Source organism: Nicotiana sylvestris, chromosome 6 (genome assembly GCF_000393655.2).
Source record: "Nicotiana sylvestris chromosome 6, ASM39365v2, whole genome shotgun sequence".
NCBI lineage: Eukaryota > Viridiplantae > Streptophyta > Magnoliopsida > Solanales > Solanaceae > Nicotiana > Nicotiana sylvestris.
The window spans coordinates 140,232,753-140,254,253 of record NC_091062.1 but is presented as its reverse complement, the minus strand read 5'-3'; the positions used below and the strand labels follow the sequence as shown (position 1 = coordinate 140,254,253).

Here is a 21,501-nt window from a genome sequence, read left to right as displayed (position 1 = left end):
TAAACGTTGTCTCCATTTGTATTTTCTACATTGCATAAGGCTACCATTTTGCCTTCCGAGATTAAACACTGTATCCATCTACATTTGCATGGCTGAAAGATCGCCACCTCTTCATTCTGCATGGCTGAAAGATCGCCACCTTATCTTCATTTTGCATGGCTGAAAGATCGCCACCTCTACATCTGCATGGCTGAAAGATCGCCACCTTATCTTCATTTTGCATGGCTAAAAGATCGCCACCTCTACATCTGCATGGCTAAAAGATCGCCACCTTATCTTCATTTTGCATGGCTAAAAGATCGCCACCTCTACATCTGCATGGCTGAAAGATCGCCACCTTATCTTTATATCGCGTGGTTGAAAGATCGCCACCTCTACATCTGCATGGCTAAAAGATCACCACTTACTGCATTCGCATGGCTGAAAGATCGCCACTCCTGCATTTGCATGGCTGAAAGATCGCCACTTCTACTTTTGCATGGCTGAAATATCACCACCTACTGCATCTCATGGGCTAAAAGATCGCCAAATACTGCATCTCTGGGCTGAAAGATCGCCAAATTATCCAAAGGCATCATTGTTCGAATGCACCATTCTCATAGCCCGAGAATGCCATGTCATGGCTTGAGGACCCATTTTATCTTTTGCATATCATTATTCAAAGGCATCATGGTTCGGAGGCACCATCCGCATAGCCTGAGAATGCCATGTCATGGCCTGAGGACCCCTTTTATCTTTTGCATATCATTATTCAAAGGCATCATGGTTCGGAGGCACCATCCGCATAGCCCGAGAGAATCATTTCATAGCCTGTGAATCCTTTAATATACACTTAATGGCCTAAGACATCATGGTCTGAGGACGTCATCCTAACCGTCCTAAGACAATCCTCATGGTCCGACAGGAAATTGCATCATGTTTAAATTTATGCACAATATATGCTTGTATTGCTTATTTGCGGTAAACCGGTGAGCCACGGAAATCACATCAGGAGCGATGCCGCTCCAATTCCCACAGCCATGTCAAACCTTAACCATTCCTTGTCCTGAATATTGCGTCCGTTCTTGAAAAGTCTCCATCGCCATACTCCGCTAACGGATTCGGAACTACATATGGCCTGATTCCTGTAAGATAAGGGATATGTAGGCAGCTCAGAAGTCAGGGCACGGCCTAAGCCTCCTCGAACTATTTCGTTCGGTCAAAATTGGCCATCATATCTTTACCCGACAACTCTTTCATCCTTCCCGGGTAAAGAGGGGCAACTATTGATACCCAATTTTTTTTGTATATTTTTTATATGCAAAATACTTTCAAAATAGCATATGTACACATATATAAGTATGTCCAAATATTTTATTTATTTATTTTAAATTTTTAAAGATTTTAAATCAATTTATTACCCTATTGTATCCATAAAACCCCAATAATTATTCCCAAAATTATCATTTTGGTGATTCATTTATTGGATTCTTATATTTATGCTAAAATATAGCTAGGATAATTTTTGCATACTTTTACAAATTTATTTGGTATTTTTAAAGCTAAATTGCATATAATTACAATTTTAGCCTCTTTTAGGATTAATTACGTTTATATTCATACAAAAAATTAGGTCTGGTATTTTAATAGTTAACTATGTGTTATAAATCATTTTGGTACCTTTACTTAATTTCCAGAAATTAATTTATTATTTTTTATAAATCAAATAAGGAAAATTGGCTATTTAAATGCTAGCCCAATTTCATTTCAATTATAGCCAAATTCTGACCCCAATTAGACCCAATCTGAAGCACAATTACCCTGACTCAATCCCCATTCAAACCGACCCACAACCCACTTATATAACCCAACCCGGATCCCCTACCTAACCCTTTCAATCCCGGCCGTTGATCATTTAGATCAACGACCAATATCTGCTCTTTCCTTTTTTAACTTGAACTAACCCCTAAACCTAAATCACTTCTTACCCACCGCGCCCCTGAATCCCCTTCTCTCTCAATTCCCTCTCAAATCCTCTCGAACCCTAGCCGTCGCCCTCAACTACAACTAGGGGTGTTCATAAAAACCCAAAAAATCGAACCAAAACGAAAACCAAACCAAACCGACCAAAAAAAACTGATACTTTTTGGTTTGATTTGGTTTTGGTTTTGAATTTTAAAAACCGATCAAGTTTGGTTTGGTTTTGGTTTTAATCAGAAAAAAACGAGCCAAACCGACTATAGGAATAGCTATTTCAAATTTATTATTACACCTATATATATATATATATATATATGTATGTATATATATATATATATATATATGTATGTATATATATATATATATATATATATATATGTATGTATGTATGTATATTGTTATACAAAGTTTCAAAAAATTTATGATAAATGTTAATAGTTTGCACTTTTAATATTGTTCGTTACCTTTATATTCTAGTTTGATTGGTAATTTTCTTTTGTTTAGTGTAAGAATCCATTTCGTGTTAAAAATAACATATTTTTAATTGGTCCTTAAATTATTCATCACTATTTGATTCAATTATCATCAATATATTTTGGTAAATAATAGATATCTCAAAGGGCAATTGATTTGATAGTGTTACATTGAAAATGTGGTCGCCGGAATATGTATTTGGTAGTGTATGTCTTATATTTAAGAAAAAACCGACAAATAACCGAAAAACCGACATAAACCGAATCGAGAAAAACCGACTTAATTGGTTTGGTTTGGTTCTAATATTTGAAAAACCGACCTACTTGGTTTGGTTTCTTTTTAGGGAAAAACCGATCCAAACCGAACCATGAACACCCCTAACTACAACCCTAATATCTCCCAAATCAATGGCTTCCAAGGTCATCGGAGGCATGTATCCACCTCCCATGGCTTCTACGTACTCGATTATTATGGTCTTGAGGCTAGATCTTGAAGGAGCTTGGTCCAGACCTTGTTCGATTTCAGTTTATGGTTGTTCTCCAGTCGTCTCTAACCTTTCTCCGGCCGACCATGGCTATTCGAGTCCGACTCTTGACTCTCCTTCTTAGATCGATGATTTTCAAAGTCTTTCTCACCACTTGGGGTTCTTCTGAAATCCTAACCTTTAAGGTTCTCTCGATTTCTCTTAGATCTGTTTCAGATCTATGTCTACTCTAAACTTTTAAGTGCTTTTCTCGAAGTTTCTTTTAAAACTCCGCTTTCAAAACTCCTTATCTTTCTGATTAAGGTTCTGTTAAGTTATTTCGAAACCTTTCTTTGATTTTTCTGATATGTTTTGTTGTGATTGCTCGCATTATCCTTCTGCCTGAGTTTGCATGTTAAAACCCTTGATTTCTTTTAACGGTTTATTAGACGAATGTTTGTTTGCCTAAGTTTTTGTCCGATATGTTTGTTTATCCTCTTTTTAAGACTCTTCTGTTGTTGAAAATCCTATGGTTTTGGGTCTGAGACTGTTCGTTTAAGTGCACAACTCGATTTGAAGTCTTTATTTCAAAATCTCTTATTCTCTTTGTGTGATTCTTCTGATTCTGGGTTTCTATCTTCTCTAAAACTCAAATATGCTCGAAACCCTAATTTTCTAAAGAGGTTTTCCTTACCTGTCATCCTGAGATCTTCGCATGCCTTTAATATTCTATGTTTTCTTCTCTACTGACTCAATGTGATTTGACCTGCTGAACTATCATGCTTCGAGTGTTGTTGTCTACTAAATTTTTGTGCTACTGTTGTATGCTATTTCCTCTTGCCAACAGGCCTGGCCTCGCATGTATAATGTTATGCACCCTATTTTATATGTTGAAATTCCTTCTTTGTTTGCTCTTCAAACTTGTGACTGATTTCAAACTTTTCCTTTGTGAAATTCTGATTTCACTCGCCTATTAAGGTTAATTGATTTTTTTTTCTTGTTTTACCTTACTGAATCCCTTCCAAAGATTAGAATTTCTCTGCACCTAGACTCGATTGCTTGCTTGTTATTTTACTACTTCTTTTATGGCAACTGGCAGCCTACTTTTTAATTGATTATTTTCCTTATTTTGAACTTGTCATTGCCCGTTAAGCAAGTGACCCCTTTAATTAAGGGCAATCACTTGTATAATTGATTCTGAATGGGATTGTTTCCATGTTTGTAATTTATTACCTCTCTTTCACTCGTTTTCAAAACTATAAATACCATAGGCTTCTTCTCTTTCAAAACACGAACACTTTAGTTCTGAACTCACACTTACACTCAAACACTCTCTCTTGCTTTACTACTACTTGTGCTACTACCTGTTTAGTCGGCTGAAAGCCAAGGCTATATTTCGAAGTCCTACTACTTTTCTTTACTGCACTTTGCTTCTTTGACTGGTATGTTCTAATTAAGTTTTCAGCATCAACAACAACATGTTTTCCTTACTGTTTCTTTCTTCTTGTTTGTCTCCTATTGTATTTAACTAATCTCCATTGTTAAGCATGTTGCATTCTGCCTTCCTTGTTCTGAATTAGTGTTTCCTTATCATGTATTGAGCACCTTAAATCCCCACCCTCAATATGTTTGATAACTTGTGGTTGGTTTGAGGCGTGACAGCATTGAACATTGCTGAGCATGACCCAAACTTGATCCTCCTAGGATCATAGCCTCTATGTTTCCCTTATATGTTGTGTGTTCTGGTTAATTTACAAGCATGACAGCACTCCCTATTGTTGTGCATGCCCAAAAATAACCCATGCCTAAGTATATAGGCTCTTCTTTGCAATGGATTCTCAATCCCCTGCTCCTTTTGTGTGAAGTTATCAACTCTTTGAAGTGTTAATGACTGTCTCCCATCACCCTTTTCCTCTCCTTTATTACCTCATCTCTTAAAGCTCAGTTTCTGCACTTTTCACTCTCTTCTTAGACTTAAGTTCTGCTCCCTTCATGTGAGCCTTGCTTTGGGACTCATGAGTTCCCTCTGAACTTGAACACATGAGGGATGGCATTTCCACACTGCACTTGTCTCTATTCTGGTTATGAAACTTGGGTGTGAGCACTGCCCGAGGTCCTGTTGAGGCCCTTAGGGAACTCTGATACACTCAAGGATGAGAAAGGCTTTGGATCAAGGATATTTTGAGTTGATTTATCTCATAACTCAGAGAGGAAGTCAAGAATCAGGCTTCATCTGGTTGTAACTTTTCTTTGTACTTTTTTTCTGATGTAATTTATTATTCCTGGTTTGTAATAATTTGTAATAAACATTTGGGGCTGGCTAGTAAAGAGGGTTGGGTAATTATTCATACTCAAGGGTAGCAAAAATGCCTATAGGACCACTTTTAATTCTGCACTTTCAAATTGCATTTAGAAACCATGCCTATAGGGTATTTTAATTCTGCATTTAGAAACCATGTCTATAGGACTCGCTTATTCAATTCACATCTAGATAACATAACTATAGGGATTATCTGAAATTCTGCACATTTGTCACCGTTTATATATCATGTTTTTTTAGGGCTCAATTGGTTATAACCTAAAATCAGTAACACATAGAAATCATGCCTATAGGGGTTCCCAAGTAAAATTCTGGTTCATTTCTATTCACATTCAATGTTAGATATCATGCCTATAGGGATTAAAATCAGCAATATTAGATACCATCACCTACAAAATCTGAAACTAGTTCAATTTAAAATCAGTTCGATTCTGAACTAGTTTTAAAAAAATTCCCTCACTTTCGACAAAGTTTAGTAAGCATGCCTATAGGATTTCAGGCAGTACGTTTTGAGTTACCATTGTTTCGCCACCTTCTGAATTAAGTAGATATCATGCCTACAGGACCCCGTCTAAACACTTAGGCAAAATTTAGAGTAATAATGTAAAAGTGAATCCGCCTTTGTTAATTGTTACAACCAACAAGCAGGCCTGATTCGGACTTCTTATCTGAGTTATGTAATAAATTAATCTGCCTTAACAATTTACTTCCCTCGTCTTTATGTGCTATAAATCAGACCTAAAAAGTATGTGCAAGTCATGCTAGTTATGTGCTTTTGTTTTGAGGAGGTATACATGAGCCTTTTGTCTGTTTACATGCTTCCCATTTATATGCCATGTTATCTGTTTTTGTATGTCGCCTTAGATTTTTATCCTTTGAAACCAATCAACCTAATATCCCCTCCCTTTAGGAATAGTAGTCCTAAGTACCTCCGGAACTGATAGGAATGGGACGGGTAATAGCATGCAATAATAATCGAGACCAATCCGCACTGTAATACCTTAACGGGGTGAGAAGGGTAGTTATGGATATGATGACCGGTGTGCTAATGCCACGTGTAACCCCTCTTTTGAGGAGTGATTACCGGGTATTCCATTGATGTGATCCATATTTTTTATAAACCTAGGACCTCTTTCTTTATTTCCTCCGTTCTTTTTTTTTAGCATTGTAACTCCTTATTTAAAATCAGCTCTTTTAATTGTTCTTTCAAACTTTGTTTACCTTCAAACTATTGTGTATTGAAATCCCCTCTTATTTGAGCCTTATCTGCTTATATGCTAATTGCACCCCAAATTCACAATAATTGTCTGGCCGGGAACCACACTAGTGGATCCTGAGGGGTGCCTAACACCTTCCCCTTGGGATAATTTCAAGCCCTTACCATGTATCTGGTTATCAGACGTAGTTATAAATGAACCTTATTGGTGTCCTAATGCACCTTAATCATTAGGTGGCGACTCTTCAAATGCATAAACTAGTTCCCAAAAGGAACGAGTTATCCCTCCAAATGTTATAAACCCGATTTCGTGAGAAAAAAGGGGTGCGACAAACCCTAGTTTGAGAAAAATGGAAAGCCACTCGTAAAACTAGAAGATTTTCATAAAAACCGGTGAAATAAGTCCAAACCATCTCAGATCTGTATAGATCTGAGAAGTTCAAAGGAAGAAATTAGGGTTTCGAGAATAACAACACACATATGAAGAAGTAGGCTTAGAAATCCATAAGTTTAAAGCGAAATAGGAAGATCTTACTCGAAATTGAACTGGAACAGCCTAAAACAGGCAAGAAAGGGCCATAGGTGTAAGTGGACTGACCCTGGTCCCTCGAGGACCTTAGAGATGGCAATACCAGCGTAAGAGAGGCCATTAGAGGTCTGATGGTGGTGAGAAACCACCATGAATGATAGCAGATGAGTAGCGATGAGGGTCAGTTAGGGTTAGGTTTTTGAGAGCATTTGAGAGAGGAGAGGAACAGATGACGGCGTGAGAGGAAAGGAAATGAGAGGTCTGGGGGGGAGGTCATCAATGTTTAATTTAGGAAAGGGGGAATTTGGACCGTTGATCAAAATAATCAACGGTCAAGATTTAGTAAGAGGTGGGTCAGGTAGATAAGGGGTTTGGGCTGGGTAGATTTTGGGCTTGGTTTAATTTTGAAATTGGGGTTAAAATTGGGTTAGGTACTTAGGCTAAATTTGAAAATAAGGGGTCATTTGTTAAATATCCTATTTAATTGATAAAATAATTCTTAAAATAACTAATAAGCTGTAAAAATGATTTTTTATGCCTGAAAATATTTTAAAATAATTACTTAATATTTTAAAAATATAAAAGGCTATTTTCCTGTAAAATAATGTAATAATGCATGCATAGGCTATAATTGCAAAGTAATTATAATTGCATTCTAAAAATACAAATGTGGCTATTTGTGCAATAATTGAAACTTGGTACAAATGCAAATAATAAAATTAAGCCACAAAAATTATTATAAAACTATTTGTGATGCAATTAGTGATTGTTTTTTTATAAAATGAATGTTGGGATAAATTAATTGAAATATTTTTAAAATGCAGAAATTGTATGAAAAATACTAATTGATGACCAGGATAGTTTTGAAAATATTATGGGAAAAATTGGGTATCAACAGCTGCCCTTCTTTACCTAGGAAAGATGAAAGAGTTTCTAGGTAAAGAAATGATGGTCAATTTTGACCAGATGGGATGTTTTGAAAGATAGAGGTCGGCCTCTGGTCTTTGAGCTGCCTACATATCCCTGGTTTTACAGGAATTAGGTCATGTGTAGTTCTGAATTCACTGGCAGAATGTACCGATGAAGTCATTACAAGAACAGACACGAGGTTTCAGAATGGATGCAAGAGTGGTTATGGTGAATGGTCCAGGTTTGAGATAGTTGAAGGAACTGGAGCGAGGTCGCTCCTGCTAGGATAGCGGTTGCTTGCTGGTCACCTGCAGATAAAGAGATGCCACAGACATGTATTTGTGCAAAAATTTAAATATGATGCAGATTCCATTTGGACCATGAAAAGTTGTCTTCGGACGATTAAGGATGACGTTCTCAGACCATGATGTCCTAGGCCATGAATTGTTTAGTGAGGGATTTATAGGCCATGAAATGATGTTCTCGAGGCCATAATGATGGTGCCTCCGAACCATGACGCCTTCGAATAATGATATGCAAATTTGAGCGATCCTTAGGCCATGGCATGGTGTCTTCCGGCTATGAGGATGATGTCTTTTAGACAATGACACCTTTAAATAGATTGGCGATATTTCAGCCCATGAGATGCAATAATATGATGTTAACAGGACAAGGCTTAGTCTTATGAAATGAAGGGCAGAGCCTCGCCCGATCGAAAAGCAAATAGATAGTATTGGAATAGAGCAATATTTATGCAAGGAGGGACAATGCTTAGTCCCATGCAAATGTGGAGGCAGGGATTAGCCTCATGCAGATATGGAGGCAAGGATTAGCCTCATGCATATATGGAGGCAGGGATTAGCCTCATGTAAGTATGGAGGCAAGGATTAGCCTCATGCAGGTAGGGAGGCAAGGATTAGCTTTATGTAGGTAGGGAGGCAAGGATTAGCCTCATGCAATATGGAGGCAAGGATTGACCTCATACAGGTATGGAGGCAGGGATTAGCCTCGTGCAAATATGGAGGCAAGGATTATCCTCATGCAAATATGGAGGCAAGGATTAGCCTCATGAAAATACGGAGGCAAGGATTAGCCTCATGCAGGTGCGGAGGCAAGGATAGCCTCATGTAGGTGTGGAGGCAAGGATTAGCCTCATGCAGGTGTGGAGGTAGGATTAGCCTCATGCAGGTGTGGAGGTAGGGATTAGCCTCATGTAGGTGTGGAGGCAAGGATTAGCCTCATGCAGGTGTGGAGGCAGGGATTAGCCTCATGCAGGTGTGGAAGCAGGGATTAGCCACATGCAAATACAGAGGCAAAGATTAGCCTCATACATGTACGGAGGCAAGGATTAGCCTCAAGCAAGTATGTGGGACAGGGCTTAGTCCCATGCAAAGAGAGAGTAGCAAATAAGAGTAGTATATTTCTTAGCTGGAGATACATTCGGTGTCTGATGACCTGTTTGATAGTGATTTTGTTTTATGTATACATGTATACGAATGCTATCGCTACGTCAGATGTGCCTACGTTCAAAGAAAAATTACAAGTTTTATGAGGGGAGGTTGGTTCGCGCTTCTGTCCATTGGGCTATTCTGGAGGCCTTATTTCAGTTTCCCTGGGTAACACATGACTGTTACGAAAAATAGAGTTGTTTTAGAAACATATTAGAGTATTAAGTAGTTTTAGATGAACTAGTGACTGTAACACATTTCAGAGACATTGCAGCTTCCTCATGTTAGAATTTTGAGAGTCCTACTCAAAATTTTGATAGGGTGTAGGGGGTTTGAACATTTTTGGTCTATGAAGTGTTTTCTTAGAGAAATTTGGGCCGAGTAATATTCCATGTTAGATGGACCATTTTTCATAGTAGATAAATATCTCATAGTTTTAAAGATAAAGTAGTAAGTTGTAAATATTTCTAATATAGGTAACTTGTCAATACATCAAATAGCTAAAACATTTCTTGGCCTCCAAGAATGCTATATTCATAATCTATTGTCTTACAATAATCTCAAAATTAGTTTTAGGAAAATCATAAATGTCGTAGGTGCTTTAGGCGCGATTAATTAACTATCGTGATTATGGGTATGGTTCCCGTGGCATAGTCATGATACATAATCCCCAATTCGGATGTGCATTTCATGTGACCCGATCATAACAACTTCGAACATTAATAAAATAAACATGTCACAAATTGCGGATGCATTTCATGTAGCATGATTTGCGGTGTGTTCCAAAACAAACAAGTGTACGACAATCATAACTTGTTTAAGAAATAAATTTCATAAATCCTAAAAGGCAGTTTTAAATAAATAAAAGTGGTTATAAAGTTAAAAAAAATACACAATAGGTTTAAAATGCGTAATTAGTCAGATAATAGGCCGATATTAACAGTTTAAGCGACCGTGCTAGAATCACGGAACTTGGGAATGCCTAATCTAGAATTTCTGGTTCACAAACTTTAAAAAAAAAATACTCGATTTGGGATTTTAAAATAAACCGGTGACTTGGAATACCAAATAAACTATTCCAAGTGGTGACTCTGATAAATTAAATAATCCCATTTCGATTATGTCACTTTAATTGGAAAAACTCTCATACACCCTCGGGTGTAAAAAGGAGGTGTGACAGCTCTGGCGACTCTGTCGGGGATCATAACCCAGAACCTCTGGTTCAGGGTTCAAGAATTCGAGCTTAGAATAATTGTTATACTTGGCTTTATTTATTATCTGATTTTTACATATTTGAGCCTAATGTGCTAAATGCCGCTTTTTACCGTTTTGATATTGCTTGGACTGTATATAAATTGTTATGAAATCCTCTTCTCCTTGAGTCTTCTAAATCATCTGGGAAGTGTGCACTTCGTGTGACTTCTTTTCTGTTAGAGTCATATCCCAATTTTAGAACGAGGTTCGGACAAGTTGTAAAGCCGGTGAATCTTCTGTATTCCCGGTACGCTGCCCCCTCTCGGCTCGAGCTGTCCGCTCGGGTAAACCAAGTCTAAAACAATAAACTCAGGTTTTAAACCTAGAATAACAGAGCCTTATGTCGGATCTCTAGTACTAACTAACTAATATTAACTGAAAAAATTTATTATATACGTTATGGTAGAATAGATAGAATCCCTCGACCCATGGTACTTCGGATTTAAGCTATGTGTATAAAATATTGATTGGTTTTATCAATTAATTAGTATTATACCGCTTGAATATGAAATAATCAGTATCCCCAAGAGAGTACATAGGGTGGGAATAACAAAATAAAATTAAATAAAACATTTTTTTTAAGAATAGAAAAGGGAGCATATTCTAAGAAGATTTTTGTATTGCCTTGTAATTAATTAGCAATTTGATATAAAATATTCCGAAAAGCCGAAAAACAAAGTGGGTGTGTGAAAGCGTGCGACAGCCCCACCGTTGCCTTCCTCTACACAACTCTTTTATTGCAAATACGAAATTATGCAAACCTTCTGTAGAATTGCACCCTCCGCCATGGCCTCCTTCCCTTGTTCTAAGGTTCTTTCTTTTTTTCTTTCTATCTTCCACCCCTTTAATTTGAATACATAACTCTTTAGATATTCTTGGAAATTTGTGGAGTATTCTAAAACTATGACTTATAGTAGAGAGCTTTGTTATGTGTTTGAAAGACTATGGTTATTTCTTTTTGGTGTGGATGAATTGAACTATTCTGCAGTTTTCGGAAAATAGTTGAAGTGAATTGGAGAAATGATGAGTTTATTTCGCCCGTGTTTTTTTTTGCTGTCCCTAAATTTGAATTCATGTTTCCTTGCTGGTTGTGAATTTACTGTGAGTCTTTACCTACTGTGTAATTTGAGTAGCGATATGTATAAATGTATGGATGGTTTGTATTAAAGTTGGGATCTTTCTCACTTTTTATTGTATCCTTGATTAGCTTTTGATAATTACTATGTTGGTCTGAGATTTTAAGGTTTAAGGTTTTACAAGAATTGCTTCTCTGTCAGCTATTTACTGATTCTATTTGATCTTCTTGTGGGACTCTTTTTGTTAGTGTGATTCATAAATTGGGGTTTTTAAGGGGAGGGGAGGGGGGCACTTAGTTACATGTGCTGCTTTTATTAGTATTTTGATCTTTAGTCTTTTTGCTTGCATTTTGACTTAATTCTTTTTGTTGGTTTTCTTAGACTCGGACAGGGGTTTGTGTATGGCCTGGCTTGAGACAGCTTTCTCTTAGGAAGAATCTCCTCTATGGATTTATGCAGCTTTTCTCAATGCCGTTTAAGACCATACGTGGAGTTAGTCGTACGCTTGGAGTTTCTAATCTCTGTAGCATTACCAGTACGTCTTCTAGTTTGCAAATCGAACTGGTGAGTCCTCACTAACACGTATTTTATGTGCGTATAATGTCATTTGTTGTGTCGTTTTATTGTTTGGAGACATTTGTTTGTTCTTTCCTCTCAATGGAAAAATATTGCATCGATTAGTGGCTTTAGAACATTATTGAATGTCCTTTTTGTAAATTATCTCAAATAAGTGATTGAGATAGAAAGTACTGATGCAGAGGGATTTAAAATTGTTCAAGCAGTAAGAAGATCATATTTGCTTGGTGATGAGCAAAAATGCTTACACTTTATTTGAAGACGCCGAGAGGCGGGTGGTATTGCAATTTGGTATTAATGGACTTTGTATATTTAAAATCTTGCCGAGTACCCTGAGATCACTGTTACTGATCATAGCCAGCTGTTAGAGGTAATACACAGATCCTCCTGGGAGTTATCTGTGTACTTAATTGACATCTTGAAAGTTAAGGGCTTACACCTAGTTGGACAAAAACAGGGATTATATTGCCCCGTGTAGAGTATTTAGAAATGATTATACTGTTTGGCATAGCAAAACTGCTTGTCTATCATATCTTCACCTGCTCTGTGGGAGATAGCTTCAAAGGATGGATCTTAATGTTCAATATCTTTGCAATATAATGGGGGGGTTTCCCACAATTTCTAAAGTAACTGCTGCACGACTGGTCAATTATTGAAATTCTAGAGGCCTGAATAGGAGGAGCTGGATCGTTGTCCCTTATGCTCTAAATATGGCCTATAGTATAGGGACTGGACTGAAGACTGAAACTGAAGATCTATCAAGGGCATTGACAATAGCTGTAGGGACTGAACTGAAGACTGAATCTGTTTGGCGTGCTCATGACATTCCAACTTGTATGAACAACTCGATGAACTTCTTGAATGAGATTCCTTTCTTTAGTGCCTTGTATTCTCTGGTATGCAGACGTATTCCTCTTTTTCTTGCTGGGTAATAACTTTTTGTTTAAATTTTACCATAAGGAAGGCAAAATGCTCTTATATTAGTGTTGCTAGTACAAAATAATCAAATATCTAAGTCAGCTCACAGAAATGGTAGTGTGCTACTTCCATTTTGGTTGGGAAAGATGAGAAATTCCGTGCTTTTTCTTTTTCTTTTTCAGGAAGCAGATTTACTAGCTGAGAAAGAATAATATAATTTCTTGCTTCTCTTCCACTTTCTTTTTCCTATTGTGTTTCTGCTCTCTTTTTCCGAACAAGAAAGCACAAATAGGAAATCTACATCTTGACTTTATAGTGTAACAAAGCTTTCCATCTCTTTGTTGAGAAACCCTGATAAGTTTTGCTAATCATTTCTGTTGTCTATTGCCAGATACCATGTCTCCAGGATAATTATGCATATCTATTGCACGATGTGGATACTGGAACAGTTGGTGTTGTGGATCCTTCTGAAGCTGTTCCTGTTATCGATGCACTGAGTAGAAACAACCGCAATTTGACTTACATTTTGAACACACATCATCACTATGATCACACTGGTGGCAACATGGAGTTAAAAGCAAGGTATGGGGCAAAGGTATGATGAGGTTTTCCTCTTGGTGCAGTTATTTCAATTGCAGCTATTAATTTATGTCTAGTATTTTCTGAGAACTCCGATTGGTTCATTTTTTTTTTCATTTTCAATTCTTTCTTTTGGTTCTTTTTTTTGGGGGGTGGGGGAAGGGGAGCGGGGATAGGATTTTACCTGGTTACAGTTTTTTGGTTCAACGGAGAGATCTTGAAAAGGAGGAATGTACAGTTGCTTTAGTGCTTCATATCTGTTGCCAGAAATCTCGTGAAATGCTTTAAGTGATATTTTGTACAATTTCCTCTGTCTGTATCTCTGCCAGGCGTACCGCGCATGACCAGTTAAGATTACTGAATTTGGAGTGAAACCAAAAAAGCCAACTAAAATACCAAAAATTATTTTCCTTCAAGCTCAATGATTTTGGTTTTAGAATTGATAGAAATTAGGATTAACTTAAAACTGATGTTACACTGAAAAATTCTTTGTAACTATAACATGCAATTCTCTCTTCTTCTATTTTTGATGAAGTGGTGTATTAATAACAAGGGCATCCAGAAGATGCAAAATTACAAAATAAAAAAAATATCAGCTCTTAATGTAGACATAACATGCATTTCTCTTTGATTAGCAGATTAAGAGTCAGTATGTTTGTGTCAGTTGAAATTTTGTCAATGAGGCTTTCATTCGTTACGTGATTTTGTAGGTAATTGGATCTGGAGTAGACAGTGATAGAATACCTGGTATTGATATAGCCCTAAATGATGGGGACCAATGGATGTTCGCAGGCCATGAGGTGCTTGTCATGGAGACTCCTGGTCATACGCGAGGTTGTATATTAGTGCCGACATCATTTGGATATTTCCTTGAACTGTCTCATTGTCTTTTCTTTTTGCTCGTGATGCTATATGATGGAACAGACATCTATTTCCCTGTCAAATAGCATGCTTCTTGTCTTTTCTTTTCCTTCTTTCCTTTTCTGCTCCCTTTAAGGTCAAATATCAATTTCACTGGGAGAGAACGGCACCATCTTTGTGTAGATGTCTTCTGCTATAATTGGGTTTAGCTAGTTACTAGTTCTTCATGTTACTTGCTGGACATATGTGCTGTGGGAAGTATCCGTTTAGTGTGGGTGTATTAAGTCCAGTTGGGAGTTGGTTTACCATTACATACACCTTCAGAAAATTCTCATCCAGTAGTATAATTACATCTTACAAGTGAGATATCTGACATTTACCACTATAACTATTGTCCTGTGTCCAGTTATTCATGGAGAGATTAAGAAGAGAGATGATAGATCAACGAAAGAAGTATGTCTACTAGAATGTATTCGATTAAAGAGAGTTGTATACTCGTTTGATCCGTTTACTTTCTCTGTTCGTGTGTTCCCTTTCGTGTAACACCATTTGACTGGGTATGTTCATTTTATGTCACGCTATTTGATCGGGTAGTTCAAGAGATATTAGTTTGACTTGTAAATACATATACGAGTGATATTGGATGAATAAATTAGTGTAAGTATCTGAGAAGTTAATTTGAAAGAGAACCATCAAAATTAAAATCGATTTTAGTTAAAATAGATGCGAATTGAAAAACCGTTGGAAGTTGAAATTATTAATAAAATGATGTCAAATATTTTGTTATGTTCCAAAATGGAGATAGTGTCATATAAAATTGGGACAGAGCTAGGATCTTCTCTGTTCACCGCAACTGTTTATTCTTTTAACATGATTTGTGATGAGAAATTTTTAGATTGAGGGCAAAGGCGGGGATTATTCTGATCTAAACTGTATTCTCTTTTTGATCTTCTGTGTTTTTTATATGCTCGAAAAATCTCCTCAACATTACTAATATGAAAAAATGCATGACAGGGCATATCAGTTTTTATTTCCCGAGATCAAAGGCAATTTTCACAGGAGACACACTGTTCAGCTTGTCTTGTGGTAAGCTATTCGAAGGGACTCCTCAGCAGGTAAAGTAGAGTTCTATTTTGTGGGCCGTATGCATCTAGTTTGTATTGCATTTTATTTTTCTTTTATTGAGCTTCTGTATGTTCTTTTCTATTTGGCTTCAGATGTTGATGGCTCTCAACTAGCAAGTGAGTCAGACCGATCAAGTAGAATAAGTAAAACTAGTAGAAAAAATAGGAAAAAGCCACTGTTGGCCCAATGGGAGGGGGTTTCGGTGGTTGGGGTTTCCAGGAAAAATTATACAGCATATCAAAACCATAAAAGTTGTTGGAGTGTGCTAGCCAAGTCTAAAATGTGGTAGTATAGGAAGAAATATAAGAAATATCTCTACCTATCATACGCTGGTGTTAAATACTATGCATATTGCTTTTGTTTGGGTGGAGCAAGAAGCCAAGAACTAAAATGGTCTGCTGTATAATCTGAAATTGGAATGTGAATGAGTGATGCATCATCTATCTTAACAGAGCAAGGTCCCTTGTGCAGAAAGATTTTCGTGAGGGCACTTACCAACCGTAAATAATGCATAATAATAGAAAAATCATCTTTATGTTACAGATGCTCTCTTCATTGAGGAAGATCATGTCCTTACCAGACGATACAAATGTTTACTGTGGCCACGAGTATACATTGGTAAATTAACTTTTGAACATTGTTGTTCGTTGATAATTAAGATAGCATTGACAGCCACTTCTGACCTGACTATTTGACATGTTTTAACAGAGCAATTCAAAGTTTGCACTTTCTGTAGAACCTGGTAATGAAGAATTGCAGTCATATGCCACACAAGTTGTCAATCTCCGCAAGAAGGGCTTGCCAACAGTGAGCTTCTTTTCCTCAAAACTCTAATGAGAACAATCTAGCGGTTTACCTAAATTTTAAATTGTAAATGTTTTGGGATGATTCGAATGATTCATGAAATTTGAGTAGGCGTCTTATCTTCTTTATTTTAATTAATCTCTGAGAAGCTTAATAAAACTTGTTTGGTGTTTTTGTATTTGACCCCCGTTAAATATTTCCAATTTACACTTTGCTCATTGGTAGCCCAAAGTGCCAAATAATTTCTTAGTAAGATAAAGGATTTGCTAACGTCAGCAAGAAGAAGGTTCTAAAATTTACAAGTTTTACAATAACCTTAGAACTCGTAGGTTGAGGAATCCAGTAATATCTATGTTGCATCTTTGATATTTACACAAAAAAAAAAAATGAATAATAGGTAAAAGCATGTATATATCTTCCCCTCTATTTTCTAGGAATATTTATCTGCTAATTGTCAGTGTTTGCTAAATATATCTTTTGGTGCTTTAGATTCCAACGACGCTCAAGGCGGAGAAGCTATGTAATCCATTTCTTCGAACTTCAAGTACAGAAATCCGGAAGTTGCTAAACATTCCACCCACTGCTGATGACACAGAAGCCTTGGGAGCCATTCGTCATGCCAAGGATAACTTTTAGGTCGGGCGTGTGAATTTGCCTATAAATGACCCAGACAATGTGTTAGATACAATGTGCCTTACAATTTTTGTTAGGGAAAGTGCATCTACAAGTGAGGAAACAGACAAGGAATACCTGATTCCTGTTCATGTTTCTCTTAGCTTGGAGAGTCCAGATTCTGCCTTGGACTCTCTGTCTTTCTGATAACATATCACATATGGTTAAATTTAGTAAGAAATGCTTTTTAGTTACTACTGTATTTATTGTTTGGATCAAGTTTGAAATTTACTTTTTTCATTTTCTAATATGTGTACCATTTTTAGTGGGATTTTACTGATATGTTGTTCTTGTTATGTACCATTTCTTTCAATCGTAGCATTTGGCAGTTTGAATTGTAAAAAGGACGAGGGAAGAGAGAACATGGCCAGAATCCTTACTGGATCCAATTCCAAACTACCAACGAGAAGAGGAGAACACCCTCCCATTTTCTTAATGATTACCATCAAGGGAAAAATATATAAACATACAATTAAAGATAAGGGATCTGCAAATCCAGAAAAATCCCACTCCCACACCCGTCTTTTAAGCGAGAACATGAGAATGTATTTTATGAATGTTGTTTGGGAAAATTTATTTACTTTAAAAAATGTTTCATTGGAAATGACAATTGGTGGCATATTGTATTCTTGATTCGAGGAGTGTTTTTGATAATACACCTTTAATTTAGGAGTAGACGATTTTATTTTTTAAACATTTTAAAATTTTCTGTCAAACTAGATGCATAAGATGAATCAGATAGAGTATGTAAGTGCAAAAAAGTTAATTTAGACCTTGCTTCTTTTAGCCGACTCGTATCAATCTATGCTTTATTATAGGTAGTCATTTTCCTCCTCTTCTTTTTTTCAAGGATATTCTTAAGTTGCACTCTTGTCTTCTCCACCCCCTTCCCGATATAGTGATCGTTTTCATGTTTTCCCTGAATTTCATGTTCAAATGCACGTTCATCCTTGTTCATTTCGACAATACATCCCAGAAGTTAATGGAAACAACTAATCTCAGAGTAAAACTTGATATCTTTCAAAAAGGAAATTGAGTGGGCATTTGGACATAAGAATAGTGAAACTTTAGAAAAAAAAAGTATAAAAGAAAAATCAAGTAAAAATGATATTTGGAAATTAGAGTTGTGTTTGGACATGAATACAATTTAAAGCTATTTTAAAAATTTTGTGTGATTTGACGTTGAAATTTTTGAAAAATAACTTTTTGTAGCTTTTTAAATTTTCAAGAAATTCTGAAATTCAACTTCAAGTGAAATTTGAAATTGTTATGGCCAAACACTGATTTCGAAAAAAGTGAATTTTTTTCAATAACAGTTAAAATAAAAATAAAATTACGGCCAAGCGGCCCCTAATGTTTTGCATTATCTTTCTACATACATATACAAGATACCAAGCCCGTTTGATTTCTTATTTACAATAAATCAAATTAGATATCGTCGATTTTAATAAATTAATCACCAAAACCAAAATTTTAATAAAATGTACACATTGATTTTTCACATTAGTTTAATTCACCAAAGCATGTTTGGCCTAAGCTTCTGCAAGACAAAAAATATGTTTTTAATATAAAAAAAGTACTCCCTCCGTTTCAATTTATGTGAACCCACTTTACTGGGCACGGAGTTTAAGAAAAGAGAGAAGACTTTTGATCTTGTGGTGTAAAATGAGGCAAATATATTTTGTGTGGCTACAAATCATTGTGTAAATATAAATTGTTTCTAAATAAGGAAAGGGGCCATTCTTTTTGGCACGGACTAATAAGGAAATAGGTTCACATAAATTGAAACGGAGGGAGTACTTTTTTTTCAATGTTGAAGTGTTTAGTCAAGCTTTTAAAAGAAAAAAATGCTTTTGAGTAGAAGCAGAAAAAAGTAGTCTCTTCCTAAAAATACTTTTTTGAAAAGCACTGTTAAAAAAATACACTTAGAAGTACTTTTTAAAAGCTTAGCCAAATACTAATTGTTGCTCAGAAGTACTTTTCAAATTAATTAGACAAACATGAACTACATTTTACTAAAAGTACTTCTAAAAAAAGCACTTAAGAAAAAGCACTAATCAAAATAAGTTAATTGTAGAAGCTTGGTCAAATATTAATCGAAAGGGTCTGATATGTCCCTCTACTATTAACTATTGTTTAAAATTGTCCTTCCTTATACTATCGGGTCAAAAGACCGATTACCGTTACACTTTTAAACAAAAATTCTCCCAAATTGACTGGAATGAGCACGTGGCAAGGATTTAAGGCTCAAGGCCATCTGGTTCTTTCGTTTTACTCAATTGATACGAACCCGCTCTCGACCCACAAACTTGACCCACCCTTCTCCAACTAAAAACACTAAAACCTAAGTTAGTGGACCACTTTAATTTCTTACACTTTCTCTTTTACTCTCTCTAAGACTCCGCTGGAACCTTAGACGAAAATTGCCGATTTTCATTGTAAATGCTCTAAAGGTAACATTTTTCTCCATGAAAAGGCTTCATTTTTCTTTCCTTAACTTTTTTTTGCTCAGTATTTGTATGTTAAGGGTATTTCTGTTTTCTAGGATTTTTCGTCCAGGGTATCAATTTCTTGACTTTAATACATCCATACATTTTTTTCTGCAATTTCAGTTATATAGTTATATTTTTTATCTGCATCAAATATTTGAATGCTTTAGTATTGATGTGGTCCTGATGTGAAGTTACTTTTTGGCTCCGATGTGATTTTTTTATTTTGTAGACGGTTTAAGGTTTCTTTTGGTCCCAATATTATGAGCTTTTTCTGTTGTTTAATAGGTAAATTTGTCCCCAATTGTGTTACTGTCTTATTATAGAATTATGTGAGTAGGACCACCTTTAATGGTTTTGTGGATAATTTATTAAGGGGTGGGCCTGAAAGTGGACTTTTAGGTGGCCTAGTCCAAAGATTCTAAATTTCTTCTTTATTTATTAAGTGAATTTGTCCCCAATTATATGACCTTTAAATATTAGATTATTCTGTGAGTAGGACCACCTTCAATGGTTGTATGACAGAGATGAATGTGGTCTTTTAGGTGGTGAAGGGGGACCTTTAGTCTTATACTTCCTCCGTTTCAATTTATGTGAACTCATTTGACTGGACACGAAATTTAACAAAAAAGAAAAAACTTTTGAGCTTGTGGTGTAAAATGAGGCACATATATTCTATGTGGCTATAAATCATTGCATAAAGGTAAATTATTTCCAAATATGGAAAGGGATCATTCTTTTTGGCGCGAACTAAAAAGGAAATAGTTCACATAAATTGACACGGAAGGAGTATGATTTTTTACTTAAATTATTCCCTTTTTACTTCTGCCTTTTTATTGGTTTCCTTATTGTTCGCTAACTGGACCTATTTGCTATGTTTGAAGGTTATTAGAGATGATGTTAATTGATATAATATTCAATTATGGTGGTGATTGGGTTGTAGAGCCTGAAGTCTTATACACAAAGGAACTGGTGCACACTTGGACATGTTATGATTCAAACCTACTTTCATATATAGACATAGTGAAAGAATATATAAATGGGCTAGGGTTTATAGGAATTAACAACTTATTATTGTTGATCTTCTGGTAAATTCTATGAGATCGAAGAGGATGTTGAGATTAGAAATTTACTATATTTGATATGTGATGAATATAATGTTGTTAGCCTTTATGTTGTGGATTAATGTGGGCCCATTATTCATGGTATCATTGATATTGTACACCATAAAGAATCATATTCCCACGATGATGAGGCTGGTACTGACTGTAGCTTAAGTAACTTAGAGTCTGACTCTAGTTCTGATTCAGGAGGATTTGATTCTGAAGAATTAGAAACATTGAAAGTACAAAAAAAGGCAGATAGCTGAAGAACTTAATGAATACACAGAGTTGTATAAGGGTATGACCTTTAAGGATATATCAGAAGCCAGGAAGTGTATGAAGTTGTATGCTTTGGCAAACAAGAAAAAAATTAGAATTGTTGAAGAGTGACAAAATAAGGCTTAGGTATAAATATGATATTTTTCGTTGTCCCTTTTTGTGTTTGATATCCAAAGAGAGGAATTGTAGGGTTAAAATCAAGACCTTAAATACAGAATATATTTATGGTGTTGCTTATGACAACAACATAGTTTATTTCAGTACCATTGCACAGTATTTCAAGAAAAAAATTATAGTATAATCCTAAGTATAAGGTAAAGGAGATGATGGCATATTTGAAGAGGGTTTTTGAACTAAATATTAGTCATGGGAAGTGCAAGAGAGCAAAGAGAATGGTCTTGGAATCCTTAGATTGTAATTTTAGTGATGAGTACAATAAACGCGAGG

General features: G+C 36.0%; 1 protein-coding gene across 1 annotated transcript; it reads left to right on the top strand.

Moving 5' to 3' along the window:
- Positions 1–11,201: 11,201 nt before the first annotated feature.
- Positions 11,202–17,463, top strand: LOC104235416 (probable hydroxyacylglutathione hydrolase 2, chloroplastic). Its single transcript, XM_009789175.2, has 8 exons — positions 11,202–11,382; positions 12,030–12,212; positions 13,534–13,737; positions 14,432–14,555; positions 15,597–15,697; positions 16,251–16,325; positions 16,416–16,514; positions 17,001–17,463. The coding sequence occupies exons 1-8, from the start codon at positions 11,326–11,328 to the stop codon at positions 17,145–17,147; spliced, it is 990 nt and encodes a 329-aa protein (XP_009787477.1). The 5' UTR covers positions 11,202–11,325; the 3' UTR covers positions 17,148–17,463.
- Positions 17,464–21,501: the final 4,038 nt, after the last annotated feature.

Excerpts from the sequence above, each read along its gene's own strand:
- LOC104235416 (XM_009789175.2), top strand. The coding sequence starts at position 11,326 with ATGCAAACCTTCTGTAGAATTGCACCCTCCGCCATGGCCTCCTTCCCT. Across the intron at positions 11,383-12,029 it reads CCTCCTTCCCTTGTTCTAAG|ACTCGGACAGGGGTTTGTGT; the intron begins GTTCTTTCTTTT and ends TGGTTTTCTTAG. Across the intron at positions 16,326-16,415 it reads GTGGCCACGAGTATACATTG|AGCAATTCAAAGTTTGCACT; the intron begins GTAAATTAACTT and ends ATGTTTTAACAG.